Source organism: Quercus lobata, chromosome 10, assembly GCF_001633185.2.
Source record: "Quercus lobata isolate SW786 chromosome 10, ValleyOak3.0 Primary Assembly, whole genome shotgun sequence".
In the NCBI taxonomy this organism is placed as follows: Eukaryota; Viridiplantae; Streptophyta; class Magnoliopsida; order Fagales; family Fagaceae; genus Quercus; species Quercus lobata.
In genome coordinates this window covers 18992469-19007701 of record NC_044913.1, presented here as the reverse complement: position 1 = coordinate 19007701, position 15233 = coordinate 18992469, and the positions used below count along the sequence as shown (strand labels likewise).

Below are 15233 nucleotides of genomic sequence, written 5' to 3'. Positions count from 1 at the left end.
ATTTTTTTGGATCTTCAATTCGACTTCTTGTATGTTTCACACCAACCCTTTCATGAACTAGAGTTACTTGTTCTGCTTTTACCTTATTCAATACATTTATTTATGAAATTTGATGGTCAAAGTTTGAATTTGATTGAGAACCTAATGTAATGTATCTTTTTTTTTTTCTTTTTTTTCTTTTTTGTTACCAAGAGTCTTGTAATTCAACTAGTTGGTACTTCTTGGTGTTTCAAATGAAGATATCCAATATTAGAATCCTCTATCCCCAACTATCGAATTATCAAAAAAAGAATAAAGTTTAGCTACAAAATTAGTTATAGCTTAAGGCTATAAAATTGGTTGTAACTTAAAATAAATATTACAACATATTTTGAAAATCTAACCATTGAATTGTATGTTTTTTACACTCTTAATACACATGTTAAATTTTATGTCAATTGGATATTATTTACAATATGATCTATAAGCTTATATTTTATGCATAATTTTAAATTACAAAAACTTGCAATTTAAAAAATTTATTGATGACATAGCTATTGATCTTTAATTTTCTTGAAATTTTACAAACAAGGAGGATATAAGAAGAAGATGTAATCCAATAGTAGATTTGTCAAAATTCACCTCCAATGAAAATATATTAAGTAAGTTTGTAGCTTAATACTACAACTAATTTTGTAGCCTAAGATTACAACTAATTTTGTAGCTAAACTGTGAGGGGGGATATTAATTAAGATTATTGTCTTGATTTGGTACATGTTATTACATTGATAAATTTTTCTTTCAATTCTTCCCCTGAGGTCATTCTCTTCATGTTCCTGTTTTATTATCAAAACAAAAATTTTACAGTTATCTTGTTATAACAGTAGTGTATGAATTACCAATCCCTTTCTTGTCCTTTTAGCTAAGATCAAGTTTGTGGTTTACCATTTATACTGCTTTTTGCTCATAATATGTTGTTTTATTTAATGGTTTTTAACCTTCAAACTAGCTCTTAAACACATAGTTCTATGAGACCATCTTAAGCCTGTCAAATATTCAACTTCTTGTGACTTATTGTATCTCTTCTCACATTAAAAAAATAAATAAATAAATTTGACTTATTGTTGCAGTCTTAAAGGGTGATGCTATTCTTATTCTACCTATGTGTTGGAGACTTACTAGAGAGATTGTTTATGATTTAATTGGAATATGACTTCCATATGTTATTTTGTAGATTTTGGAATTTTGAATTTGTCATGGGTAGCCAACCACATGTGCTAGTCATACCATTTCCAGCACAGGGCCATGTTGCCCCACTTATGAAGTTGTCACACCAGATTGTTGATCATGGGATCAAGGTCACATTTGTTACCACCGAGTTCATAAATGCAAGATTAACAACTAAAATGCCAGCGAATAGCCCGATAAGGCTAGTTTCACTCCCGGACGGTCTAGAACCCGAGGATGATCAAATTGATACTCTTAAACTAATAAATAGTTTTCAAGAAACTAAGCCAGATCATTTCAAGGACTTGATTGAGAAAATTAACGAATCTACTGATGATCGGATCATTTGTGTCATTGCTGATGTAACAGTTGCGTGGGCATTTGATGTTGCTGAGAAGATGGGAATTCAAAGTGTTGCATTTTGGCCTGCTGGACCAGCAAACTTGGCCCTTATATTCCATATCCCAAAGCTTATTGAGGATGGAATTATAGATACTCAAGGTAATAACTAGTATTCTTGACACCTCCTAGTCTCTCCATTTCACTTGAAATGAAGAAAGTTCATTCACTGTTAATATTTTATTTTAAATGATGAAGAGAAAAATGAAAAAGAAGTTAAGGTTCACATGAAGGTTATTTTTAAATTAAACAATTGATACATGATATGGTACTTTGTTTGGTTTTGATAAAAATAATATGATGACCCTGTAGGAACTCTAATAAAAAATGACTTGATTTGGCTGTCAAAGGAAATCCCTGCATGGAAAAGCTCAGAGTTTCCATGGAGCTTCCCAGGAGAATCATGGATGCAAAACATTTTTTTTCAATATGTTTTCAAGATGAACCATTGTGTCAAACTATGCAAATGGCTTCTCTGCAACTCATTCTATGAACTTGACTTGTTGGCCTTAAATTTAATTCCTGGGATCATACCTGTTGGTCCATTACTTTCGGGCAATCAATTGGAAAATCATATTGGAAGCTTTTGGCCGGAGGATTCAACTTGCCTAAGTTGGCTTGATAAACAACCTGTGGGTTCAGTTATTTATGCTTCCTTTGGCAGCACCTCAACCTTCAACCAACAACAATTTGATGAACTAGCACTTGGACTTGAACTCACAGGCCTACCATTCTTGTCGGTTATTCGGTCAGATATCGCCAATGAAGCACTTTCTGAATTCTTGGATGGGATTAGATCGAGAATAGCTGATAGTGGAAAGATTGTTGGTTGGGCACCTCAAGAGTAGGTGCTAGCTCACCCTTCTACTGCATGTTTTATAAGTCACTGTGGATGGAATTCAACCTTGGAGGGTATAAACATGGGAGTCCCATTTCTATGTTGGCCTTACTTTGCAGATCAATTCCAAAATAAAAGTTACATATGTGATTTTTGGAAGGTTGGTTTAGGGTTGAACCCAGACGAAAATGGGATTATCACAAGGCGAGAAATCAACACAAAGATAAAAACTTTGATCATTGATGATGGTATAAAAACAAATGCATTGAAGCTGAAGGAAATGGCTAAAAAGAGTGTTACTGAAGGTGGATCTTCTTTTAAGAACTTTGAAAGCTTTATTGAACAAATAAAGCATTAAGATGTTTTTAGAGTGTTTCTGTTTTATTGTTTCTATGTCTATTGAAGTATGCAATTTCATTCAAGCTTGCTAAAAAAATAAAGTTGCAAAAATGGAATCATTAATAGCAACTAGCCTTTGTTTTGCCAACTCATGAATCTCAATTGCATGCTTGTATCATATCATATATTATATTATTATGAAATAAAAATTGTGTTTGAAGCATCAATCATTTCTGTAATTGAAGTTAATAAAAAGCCTGAGAGAACTGCATCAAAGAATTCTGCAGGAAGAAGTCCAATGAAATATAAAGTGTTATTTTTTTCAATGATGATTGTAAGAGTCATAATTTTATGTATTGGCATATCCAAGATCAAAACGCACTTTATATGCAATTGAGTCTTAGTTTCTAGTGTACTTGAATAACATATTGTTCATCAACAAGTGGTATTATTGAAAACACAAGACAATTAAAAAAAATTGCTCAAAAAAAGCTGAATTGCTGGTCTCAATACCCATTGATATATCGAGAATAAATGAATCTTGATATCTCTTGATCTATCGAGCTTTGCGAAAACTAAACATTAAATTTTATTTTTAGCCCATGATGACTTGACCTTCTTGGAATTTGTGCACTAGGGTTCCAAAACATTTTTTTTTTTAAACATAATTTATGTTTATCATCATTGAGACAGAGACATACATGCATAACAAGAGTTGTTGTGACGTCTATGCGCCTAAGATTTTGTACCTAGCTACTACCAATTCATCCAAATGTGGATTAAAGAACTCTAAAAGTTACAAAAATCAAAAGGATCACCCGTAGATACAAAGCATCAAGTGCAGGTTGTTTGTATCGGGAGATTTAGTACTAAGGAAAGTCTTGGGGAATACCAAAGATCCTACCATGGGAAAACTAGGATCTAATTGGGAGGGGCCATATCGAGTTACATTAATCTCGAGGACAAGGGCATATCGACTAAAGGACTTAGATGAAAGACCTGTAGCTAGGCCATGGAATGTATTTAACTTTAAAAAGTATTACTTATTACTTTTGATCGATATATAGAAGTCTGTACATTATCCATGTTTACTACTATTAAGTCTAGAAAATAGCAAAGGACATTAAGAAGGCCCAAGCCACGACGTTGAGATTATGGTGCAAAAAAACAAACTCTGTGGTACTAGACCCTGTCTTTGCCTCGAGTAGGTCTTAAGTTGAATTTTCTGTCTTAGCCTGACTCTAGGGTTACTAACAGAAAAGGAAATTGAGACTTAACCCCCCCCCCCCCCGGTGGTACTAGACCTTGTTTTTGCCTCAATTAGGTCTTAAGTTAAATTTTCAGCCTTAGCTTAACTCTAGGTTCACTAATAGAAAAGGAAATTAAGACTTAAAAAAACAAAAAAAAAAACAAAAAAACAAAAACAAAAAACAAAACAAAAAAACAAAAAGGATGCAAACCCCATGGTACTAGACCCTATCTTTGTCTCAGATAGGTCTTAAGTTGAATTTTCTGCCTTAGCCTGACTCTAGGGTCACTAAGAGAAAAGAAAATTGAGACTTAAAAAAAAATGGTGTTAACCAATCCCACAAAGCTGAACTTTTTTTCTCTACTTTCATTAAAACAAACTTCCTACCTTAGTGAAATTCTAGAACTAAAGGAGGAAAGAGGATTAAAAAACAATAAAGAATGAAAATAAATGCTCAAGAAATATGGGAATGCAATATATATATATATATATATATAGAAGAATGATAGTCTGAATTACAAAATTAACCCTCTAGACAAGGCATATAAAAACTAGAAATAAAAAGAAAGTAAAGCTAGGATCTAAGAAGCTTTAAGCCACCCCTCCACAAAACGGCTCCTCTTCAGAACTTGCCAAATCACCTGCCATTAGGTTAACTGCAGGTGGACCCCTGGCCTCCCTCATCGGGGACTCATTATTGATAATAGCCTGGATCTCGAGGTTTGGGACTATTATCAAGTCAACCGAGATAAGGATGCTATCATCTTGCCTCAGAGTAGAGGAAGCCTATACCTGCATCTTGTCTAAGGCCTTGGTCCACCCCTTGGTGAAGTAAACTTGAAGATTCCACTGCACTTCAGGCTTCACCAAGATAATGTAATCAGTCTGGTCTTGGTAATATGCAACTTGAATCTTCTCATCGTCCACAGTGACAAAGGCCTTCAGCTCGGTCTCCTTTTCTTCTAACTTCTCTTTAGCTTCCTGGAGCTCTTTCTCTAAAGCTTCTTTCCTCTTAGTTATAGCCTTGGTATTCTCCTTGGCCTCAGAGTGAAGCTTCTCTGACTTGAATACTTTGTTCATTGCATCTGAGATTTTGCTAAGGAGATCCTCGTTGTCCTTAGCCAGCTCCTCTAACTTGGCCTTAGTAGCCAAATACCTTTTCTTCAACATTGTGGAACATTGATAACCCCACAAGATAATAGTTAGAAGTAGAACTTAACTTATGAAAAAAGAAAGAAAAGTAAAGAGATGGGGGGGAACTTACCATGATCACTTCCCTCTTCATGTTGAAGAGGAGGGAGTTGTCATCCCACTTCTCCCAGTGGTTCATATCTTTGGGAAGAAGGAGTGCCCGACCCACACACTTAACAACGAGGCCCCCTCAACCCTATCTTTAGGGCCTAACTCTGTCAGTCATAAGAAGGGACTCCCCATCTACTACGAAGGACATTGTGTAGGCTCCTTAAGTTTGGACAGGGGCATCGGCCCCCACAGTAGGAAAGTCTTCAAGGTCAAGGATCGTCACCACAGGACCAGAACTCCCCCTCTCTCCCTTTTGCTGTTTTCACCTACCTTGCGACCCATGAGATGGAGTAGTGGACACAGGAATAGCTAAAGTCACCACGAGGGCAACTGGGGCTTGAGTAGAAGGGGGTGCACCCAGAATTTGGTTGAGAGTGACTCGGGTTCATTGGTAAGACATTTCTTCCAGGGTATCTTCTTTAAGAAGAGTGGTCGGGAGTTCAGGCACTTAAATCCTAGTAGAGGAATCTTGAGAAGTGGAATTACCCATCTTTCTTCTTCTTCTTTGGCACAGGCTGTTGATAAGAATAGCTACCATAACTCCTAGGTGTTCCCGGGGTGAAAGGAGGTGGAAAATCCTTACGTCTTCATCCTTCTGCACTCTTTTAGACAGGGATAGAATGTACTCCTTTACTCGGATGTCAATGTAAGGGAGTAAAGGGTGATTTTGTGTGATTGCCCTTCCCACGTTTTAAAAACTCCAGTATACAAAGGTATACCCGAGGATAAGATACTTGGCTTGAAGTTTCCCGTCTGAGTGAGGGTATATGGGAGATCTCAGTAGCCTGTTCAAATCTGTGGAGTTGATCAACTGTCTTCTCTTTTTGAATGCATGGTCATCTGAAAAGATAAAGGAGCGATATAGAAATTAGTTAGGAAGATAATATCGAATGAACTGTGTTAACACATACATATGAAATGAATAAATAAAGATATAAGAAAGAAGCTCCTAAAAATCCTACCCACCTGCTCTACCCGCAGTTGTGGGATAATGGATTCCATCGAGATACCAATTCACCGAGATGATCAAATAATCTCCTTCTTTCTCTTTGTTGAAATCCGGAAGGCCCGATATGAGTCTTACTTCCCCATGCTAGATTTTGAAATAAAATCCCGAGGATTTACTATCTTGGAAGCTATATATATATATATATTTAATATCATGCTCGGTTAAACTAAGGTCGAGTCTCCTATTAAGTACATCTACGCTACTAATAACTCTAAATACATTAGGGGTACATTGGTCGGGGCACACTTTGAAATGCCTTAAAAAGTTGGTTAATAACTTACTCACAGGGATCCTAACCCCACCCTATACAAACGCTACCCAGGGAATAACGACCCTACCTTCCTTTCTTGAGAATATTGCCTCAGACTCGGGGCAATGTCTCACCTTTACATCCTCGAGGATACTATACACCCTTTTAAACTCAGCTAACCTTTCAAGTGTATCAACCATGGGTTTGAACTTCCCCATTAACTAGATTTGATATGTAAAAAATTAAAAATTAAAAATTAAAGAAGAAGAAGAAGAAGAAGAGCAAAGAGGAAGAAATTAAGACTTACAAACAAGAAAAAGAGAGACGAAATGCCAGAGTACACTTGAGTAAGGTCAAAGAAGTTATTAGTGAGAAGGAGTACGAAGAACTCGAGAGAGCTTGGAGAGGGAAAGGAGAAAAATAGAAAATGGGAACTCAGAAACTAGTTTGAGTTCCCCCTTTTATAGAGAAGGAGAGAGCAGGAAAAAGGGGGAAAGTGACCCTTGGTTTCCCACACCCTTTTCCGTTTTCCAAAATGCACATCTAGCCATTCATAAACATGCATGCCATTAATCGAAGGGCAATAAACTTGGGCACGTTTGGAACATTTATTACTTGATAGCGCCACCTCACATCAGTGACAGTTAATGATTACCTCCCATCTATCTCAAACCATGATCTCCACCTCAGCACTAATGACATGGAGTTCATGGGAGGCTATTGTGTGGGGAGTGGATTCAATTATGGGTCGAGGCACAAAGGGCTTGAAAGCTCATACTAAAAAGGACAGGTTGAACCCATCTCTATGAACCACAAAGAGAAGTGTCCCCCTAGACGATTCCCAAGGAGATCGGGATATGCCGCCAACATTGAAACTCTCATATGAGGTAATAAACACAGATGATCTCGGAAAATACAAAGGAGTAATATGGAACTAATTCCTTTTTTATATTGAGGTGCCATTCTCACCAAGTATATACCTCGGGAAATTCACTAAGAGGATAAGAATCACAAAAACTATCACCTTCACATTAATTAAAGGTTTTCTACCTAATTTCTTCCACATTAAGTGCATATAGGACAACCTAAACAGTACAAACACCCCCCAAAAGTCTCGTTTCAAGATAAGAAGGGGGGAGAAACCAATAGAAGAAGGGGAAATATCCCAAAAAGATCAAATTAAGGGCAAACCAGCTGGAAGGATAAGGAACGGGAGAATGCCTATAAAAGAAGAGGAGATGGCAATGAAAAAGGGGATGAGAAAAAAGACTAGAAAAGAGAGAGGAAAAATAGAAGAAGAGACATTCCTTTATTTTTAAAGTCCTAGTACCACAGGAAAAGAGTGTAATGGTTGTTGCTTGTAATATTAATACAATCTTGCTTTCATAGAGTAGTTGTTTGAACTTCCTATTGTGGAGTTTTCACCTTGTTTAATTGATAAATAAATTGTGCTAATCGGTCACCTAGGAAGGAATTTGTCTTAATAGCTTATTTAACCTTCTTGAGAATTTTTTACCCCCCCACCCCCCCAACACACACACATATATTGATAAGTAACAAAAATTTTATTCAAAATAACAAGGACACTATAAATGTACTATTGGGCAATAAAATCAAGAACATATGATTTATATTATTGTAAGAGGTTATTATTATTATTATTTTTAAAATAATTGTAAATGTGGGCAGGGTGGGGTCTCACAAGACCTTGTGAGGCTGAGATTAGACAAGGTAAGGGGTGTTTGGTAATATTGTTTAGATAATAGTTTTAGTTGTTTAAACAATACAACTCGTATTTTTACAATACTTTTTTATCCACACATATTTCCACAACACTTAAACAACGTTATTAGAACAACCTTATCAAACAGCCTGTAGTTTCCTCAACTTGTCATCCTCTCAAAATCTTCAACTCCAAACTATCCAAATATAAAAACCTGAATTTTTTTAAGGACTAAAAAAAAAAAGAATAGCTGGGTCAAAGAAGTAATTTTCAAAATCTCAGTGACCAAAAAAAAAAAAGAGTCATGCGCTTGGTTAACCCTAATTCCTGAAACGTATCTTATATACTCTCTTTTCACAAACCCTCTCACACACATACAACACATCGCCGCAAGAGCACAAGCAGCAGCACCAGAAGAAAGAAGAAAAAATGGAGGCGGCGAGAACCGTAAAAGATGTGTCACCTCACGAGTTCGTCAAGGCCTATGCCGCTCACCTCAAACGCTCTGGCCATGTATATCTCTCTCTCTATTCATGAACTCTTATTTTTACATGTTGATGATGCGTAAATCTGTTTTGTTCTATGAATCTGAAACTTTTACCTTTTGTTTTTTTTGATTTATTTTTTAGTGAGAAGTGAAAGTGATTGTTCTTTTGGGTATTTGTGGTTAGCCATTTGATGAAATATACATTGGAAGCTTATTATTGTGGATGTTTGAGTTGCAGGGCAGATAGGTTTGTTTTGTACTTCTATGTAAATCTGAAAATTGCAAAAAAATATTTTATTTTTCATGGAAATCCCAGGTACCCATTTTTGGGATTGTTCCAAAGATGGGTTTTTTTTTCTTCTTTTGTGTGTGGAAAGACGTGATTCATTTGAAAAGTTATAGAAATGATAGATTCTATGGAACTTCTTGTTTTAAGGGTTTTTTTTTTCATTGATGTATAAGGGTGCTTATTAGGATGGAGATGTGGTGTAAAGAATAGTGGAGTAGTTCTTCTTTATATATTGGTTTGTTTGTGTCATGTCTTTAGCAAATTTGTTCAGGGGGATATCTAATAGTTAAACATGATTACATGGTCTAAAAGGAAAAGTTTAGATTGATTTCCTTGCGTGTTTATATTTGTAGAACTATATTGTAGTCGTGTATTTTTAGATGAATGTGTGACAATCATTAAAATCAAAGAACTGAATACAATAGTTCAAAACTCAGCAGCAACGCTGCAAGCAATCATCAACAACAAATAAGCTGCTACAAACAAAACCACAAACACACCAAACAACAACAATGGGCAACAGACAGCACCCTGAACCACACTTGTTACCAAAACAATAAAAACAAAAGAACATGTTGGCATTTGAAGACATATTAGATGTGCTCCAATTAGATGTGCTCCGTACACGTAGATTTAAATATTCTCTTCTTTAGTTCCTTTGCACCCATTCAATCACAGTGTCCCACCAACAATTATAAGGATCATTGATTAAACAGAGCTGCATAGTCTTCTTCTAGTGCCTTTGAGTGAAATAGCATGCCTGGCCCCTTAGGCACTCCCATGGTTCGTGAGAAGGAAAAAGGACTCATCCTTTGCATCCGGAAGTCCACAGAAAAATTATTGCTAACAAGTCGCTGGGTTTTGATGCACATGGCCCTGGGCTAAAGTTCGTGGGCTTGGTGTAGTGAAAGAGAAAAAGTAGCTTCAGTTTTGAAAGAAGAGGTGATCTGTGTCTCAACAGAAATTCTGAAAAATACACATAAGCAGTTCCCTTTATAGCCTCAAGATAGTAGCCTATCCCTTTTAGTCAATTGATGCCTTAATGCCAACCAGCATATGAATGAGTGTTTAGCTATCAACAGGAACTAACATATTTTACTTCTGTTAATGTAATTTCTATTACTTCTGTTTTGTGCAATCATTTTTATGTGGGTTTATGTGAAAGCAGGCTGTTGCTTGTTCCCATATTTGTATAGGGGGTTTAATTTGCTTTCTCGTGTCTTTTGTTTATTATGGAAATTAACAAGTTCCTGTGGCTTTCTTTGGCATTAAGGATTTATATTGTTTTGTAAATGTAAGCAACAGTTTTGAGCCATGCTGCTATTCTTATGTTTTCTTTCTGTCTCCATGTTTTCTAATAGGTTGAGCTGCCTGAATGGACTGATCTTGTTAAGACTGCAACATTTAAGGAACTTGCTCCATATGACCCAGATTGGTACTACATTAGAGCTGGTATGTCTCCCTCTCTCTCCCCCCTAAAAAAAGTGTGCGCATGCAATCACATGTAAATGTTTTCTACTATAATTGTGTATTGTGATTGCATTTTTAACTCAATTGTACTGTAGCTTCCATGGCAAGGAAGATCTACTTGAGGGGGGGTCTAGGTGTTGGTGCCTTCAGAAGGATCTATGGAGGAAGCAAGAGAAATGGCAGTCGCCCACCTCATTTCTGTAAAAGCAGTGGTGCTATTGCTCGTCACATACTTCAGCAATTGCAGACAATGAAAATTGTTGAAATTGACGCAAAGGGGTGAGTATCTTTGGCATTGATTGTGGTTCATTTATTAAAGAATGGCAATTTGTGGCTTAATGTTTGGATTATTCAAACCCCAAATAAAAATATTCTCCTTATTACTGGAATTGTGTATTTGAAAGAAAAGGGTTCCTGATGTGGTTCATTTCATACCCTCAAAAGTTGAGGGTCTGTTTATTGTGTTAAATGTATCCAAGGTTTTCCTCAGTGAGAAATATGATCTCAATTTATAAAAGTTATTCTTTTTGGGATACAAATTAATAAGACATGGTAATTTTTCCTACAATCTTCTGCACGGTATAAATGAAAGCATCTAGAAAACGGATTTTTGTTTACATTATAAATTAAGACAATTTTTTGGGCATTCTAGTCACGTTGAAAAGAAGCCTGAATACCTGATAAGAAACTTTGTTTTACTGTTCTCTGTGCGAATAATTTTTAGGAAAGGACTAATTTTTTTTTTTCTAAATTCAGAACGAAATTTTATTTACATGGGTCAATCATGTATTGTTCTTTGATAAAGTACCTCCCAACATCATGTGAGGACAATATCATCAATCTAACATCCCATAAATTTTTTGGTATTTACGACAACTTTTATTGTCTGCCAGCGGAAGGAAAATCACATCCAGTGGCCGGCGAGATCTTGATCAAGTTGCTGGACGCATCACACTTACCCATTGAGGGATTAATGCAGGCTTGTTAAGGACGGAGAACTACTTGAGAAGGACCTTGGGATTTAGTTGTTTGAGTGGACATAAATATAAGAGGCCAGTAGCACATTTAATTTTCAGCTTTTACTGTCACATTTGACCTCAGCTTCTATGAGTTCACTGTGCTAGTTGTTTTTACTATTTTATGCAACTGTTCAAGCGTAATTTTTGAAAATGTTCTTATTAATGATTTACCTTTCTTTGCTTCAACTGCTTCGATGTTAGCTTATGGTGACTGAAATAGTTTTATTCATGGCCTTGTAATGAAATAGTTTTATGCTTCTTGTAATGAATTTGAACGCATTCATTGACATGTGCACACATCATAAATGCATACATATATGAACTTATGAATGTTCCATTCTCTACCAAAATCCATGTTGAACTTCACTATAGCTCATCAAGAGCGTGAGAGAGGAGCCTCATTAGCTGTGTTGTGGCATATAGAGTGAATTTTTTGAGAAATTGTCTGCTAATTTGACGTGGTTAACCTAAATATTGTGGTTTTGGTTGCATTGAAACCAGTATTCTGTTATTCTGATATGGTCACCGGTAATACCAAAGTGTGTTGAGGTGGTTATTTACTATTCAGTGCACCCTTGTAACGGGCGTCTCACTGACTGTACTTAACAATGATTAATTGATTGAACTAAAGTTTGAAACTCAATTTTAATTCTTTTTTATTTGGGTTTGAAACTCAATTAGTAAATGCAAAAACGAAACTTGACTCAATATTGTAAGCATTATAACTTTAATGAAAATTTGTCAAATACTTTTTATACTTGTTTTATAATTTTTTTTTTTGATGGTTTGTTTTATAAAAATTATTACTTTAGTAATGTGAATGAATTAATCGGTAATTTTTTTCCTAGATAATTCATAAGTAGATCTTTAGACTAACATGCAATGCATAAAAAGGTTTTGATAAAATTTGATCTTTGTTTTTTTCTTTTATTTTGTCTAAATATAAAATGGTGATGATTAGTAGGAATTTATTATTATTATCTTTATTAATAAAACTATATATTCTACTGTTTAAATAATTTGGTAAGAATCTAGTGGAGACTTTAATTATGAAATAGAATTTTAAAAAAATTATATATATATATATTTAATAAAAGAATGAGTATAAAATTATGAAAAACTTAAAAAGTTTTTATTTATTTATTTATTTATTATATATATATATATAGATTATAGATTACATATGTGGGTTTAAGTTAATTTATTTAACCAACTTAGTAGGGCTCAAGTACAAGCTCAAACTCATTTGGGAAATTAACAAATCAAACGTGAACATAAAAACTGAACTAGTTTAAAGATTGATGTCAATATTTTGGCGAAAATGGCCAACTGGCCTTAAAATTGTAACTATCTAGTTAGTAGGTGCTGTTTAGAAACATATTTTGTTTATAGCATCTCGAGTCTTAAAGACTCGATTTTGGGCTTCAAAATCGAGTCTTTGGGGCTCAATTTGTATGCTTAGACCATTTCTGATATGGCACTTTGTCCACATGGGTGTCCACCTGGAAATCGAGTCTCTAAGACTCGATTTCAAACCCAAAATTTTTTTAAAAAAATTCAAAGTCTCTACCTGCCGAAATACCCAAAACAAACAGATCAGATCAGATTAGAGGGAGAGAAACAGAGAACCTCACCAGCGCGGCCAGCGTTGCGCTCGGCCAGGGGCTTGCGCGCGACCTAGGCTCTCGCGAGCCCTAGGCCGTGCGCGAGCCTCAGGCCGCTCGAGCCCCAGGTCGCGCGCGAGCCCCAGGCCGCGCGCGAGCCCCTGGCCGCGCTCGACGCTGGCTGGCGCGAGCCCCAGGCCGCCTGGGTCGCTGGTCAGTTTCTGGTCATGCCTCGCGTGCCTGGATCTCCGATCTCGATCTACTCTCCCTCTCTGTTTCTGGTTTTCTTTTCTTTTTTCTTTTTTCTTTTTCTCTGGGTTTTTCCTCTGATGCTCTGGTGTTTGGTTTGGTCTGAGTGTTATATATAGGGCTTAGAAATCGAGTCTTAGAGACTCGATTTCCATGTAAATGCCATGTGGCAGTTCTGCCACATCAGAGTTGGTCCAAGCTACAAATCGAGCCTCAAAGACTCGATTTTGAAGACCAAAATCGAGTCTTTAAGACTCGAGATGCTATAAACAAAATATGTTTCTAAACAGCGCCCACTAACTAGATAGTTACGATTTTAAGGCCAATTGGTCATTTTCGCCCAATATTTTAGTCATAGATTTAAAAACCGGACCGGACCAGTCGGTTAAACCGGTTCAATCGAGAATCGGACTTTAATTCTGTCCGGTTATTACTAAAAACCGGAAATAAAAGAAAAACCGGAAAAACCGCCGGTTTAACTGAAAAACCGGCAATCGCTACGGTTAAACCGGTTTTTAAATAACACTTCAGCCACTGTGTTTCTGAACAAAAAATTAAAAATAAAAAAGAGTTTTTGTTTTAGATTTAAGAAGAATAGAGGTTTTGACTTTGAAAATGTTGTTAAGTCTAAAGCTGTGAAGCCTTAGATGGCCACACTGACACCAAAAATATCAGATTTACTATTTATGACTTGACACAGTTGAAAAGAACTGAGGAAACTCAAACCAAAGAGATGCAGCCACGCAGGTACAATGTCCGCTTCAGTTGAAGAGCTTTTCTTGCTGCTCTTGTATTTTTTTTTTTGGCTGAATAAAAAGAATGAGAAAAATCTTGCTGCTGCTCTTGGAGACTTGCACATGCACCGATGCACAAATATTGACCGAGAGAGAGTACTGAAGGCAAAGAGATGAGAAATGAGAGAAAAGTAAAAGAAGAAACTAGTACAAAGCTTTTAATTAACCAAGGTGTGGATGTAAGATTTCAAAATATGTGGTGAGTGGAGTATCAACGTGTAAAGGACTAAAGGTCGGATATGTGGTGGAAAGGTAATGGGCAATGATATTGTCACTCGCTGGTGACTTTTTGATATTTGCTAAATGAAAAAACAACTAAAATAATTTTTATAGTAGGCTTGAGTTTGGCTGTCTAATATATAAATAAAGAGAGACGTTATATTTACAATATTTTTACAACAAATTATAAGTGGTTAATTGTTATTGGTTCAAATTTGAACTTAATACTAAAATTACTTTTTTTTCCCTAACAATAACAATTAGTAACAACTTGCCACTTAAAATTTGTTATAGAAATATTGTAAAAATATTGTGGACATATCATTTCTTATAAATTAAAATTAAGGCTTAATGTTTTACTGTTATTTAATTTAATTTTTTAGTTAAAATATTAGTTATAAAATTATTTATTTATTTATTTATTTATATTTTATAATTATTAATTAATTATTTATGACATCATCGGTTCGACCATCGGTCCGACCATAAAACCAAGAATCACTCTCTATTCCGATTCTTTGACTGTACCGGTTTTTAAAACCATGATTTTAGTCAAATGAGCCAAGTTAGAACAACTCAACACTTGTCTTTGGTACAACTTGATTTTTTCATGACAGATTTTGGAAGAAACTAAGAAGACGTAATTATATCGAGATAAATTTGCATTACACGATCACATTGAGTTTGCAAACTATATTATTAGCATCAAGGTCCTCGTGCATCTGGCATTTCTCCATTTTCAATTAAACATTCACCATGCAACTCTTCCGCTTAATCTATTAGTAAA

The 15233-nt window shown here is 35.6% G+C and overlaps 2 protein-coding genes across 2 annotated transcripts; both read left to right on the top strand.

The window, feature by feature from the left end:
* The first annotated feature begins 1235 nt into the window (after positions 1-1235).
* Positions 1236-2453, top strand: LOC115964463 (UDP-glycosyltransferase 83A1-like). Its single transcript, XM_031083770.1, has 2 exons — positions 1236-1707; positions 1918-2453. Exons 1-2 carry the CDS (start codon positions 1236-1238, stop codon positions 2451-2453), a joined length of 1008 nt encoding a protein of 335 aa, XP_030939630.1.
* A 6210-nt stretch (positions 2454-8663) lies between these two features.
* Positions 8664-11864, top strand: LOC115965857 (40S ribosomal protein S19-3-like). Its single transcript, XM_031085146.1, has 4 exons — positions 8664-8828; positions 10453-10543; positions 10657-10840; positions 11455-11864. Exons 1-4 carry the CDS (start codon positions 8745-8747, stop codon positions 11525-11527), a joined length of 432 nt encoding a protein of 143 aa, XP_030941006.1. The 5' UTR covers positions 8664-8744; the 3' UTR covers positions 11528-11864.
* The last annotated feature ends 3369 nt before the right edge of the window (positions 11865-15233 follow it).

Excerpts from the sequence above, each read along its gene's own strand:
- LOC115964463 (XM_031083770.1), top strand. The coding sequence starts at position 1,236 with ATGGGTAGCCAACCACATGTGCTAGTCATACCATTTCCAGCACAGGGC. Across the intron at positions 1,708-1,917 it reads TGGAATTATAGATACTCAAG|GAACTCTAATAAAAAATGAC; the intron begins GTAATAACTAGT and ends ATGACCCTGTAG.
- LOC115965857 (XM_031085146.1), top strand. The coding sequence starts at position 8,745 with ATGGAGGCGGCGAGAACCGTAAAAGATGTGTCACCTCACGAGTTCGTC. Across the intron at positions 8,829-10,452 it reads ACCTCAAACGCTCTGGCCAT|GTTGAGCTGCCTGAATGGAC; the intron begins GTATATCTCTCT and ends GTTTTCTAATAG. Across the intron at positions 10,841-11,454 it reads GTTGAAATTGACGCAAAGGG|CGGAAGGAAAATCACATCCA; the intron begins GTGAGTATCTTT and ends ATTGTCTGCCAG.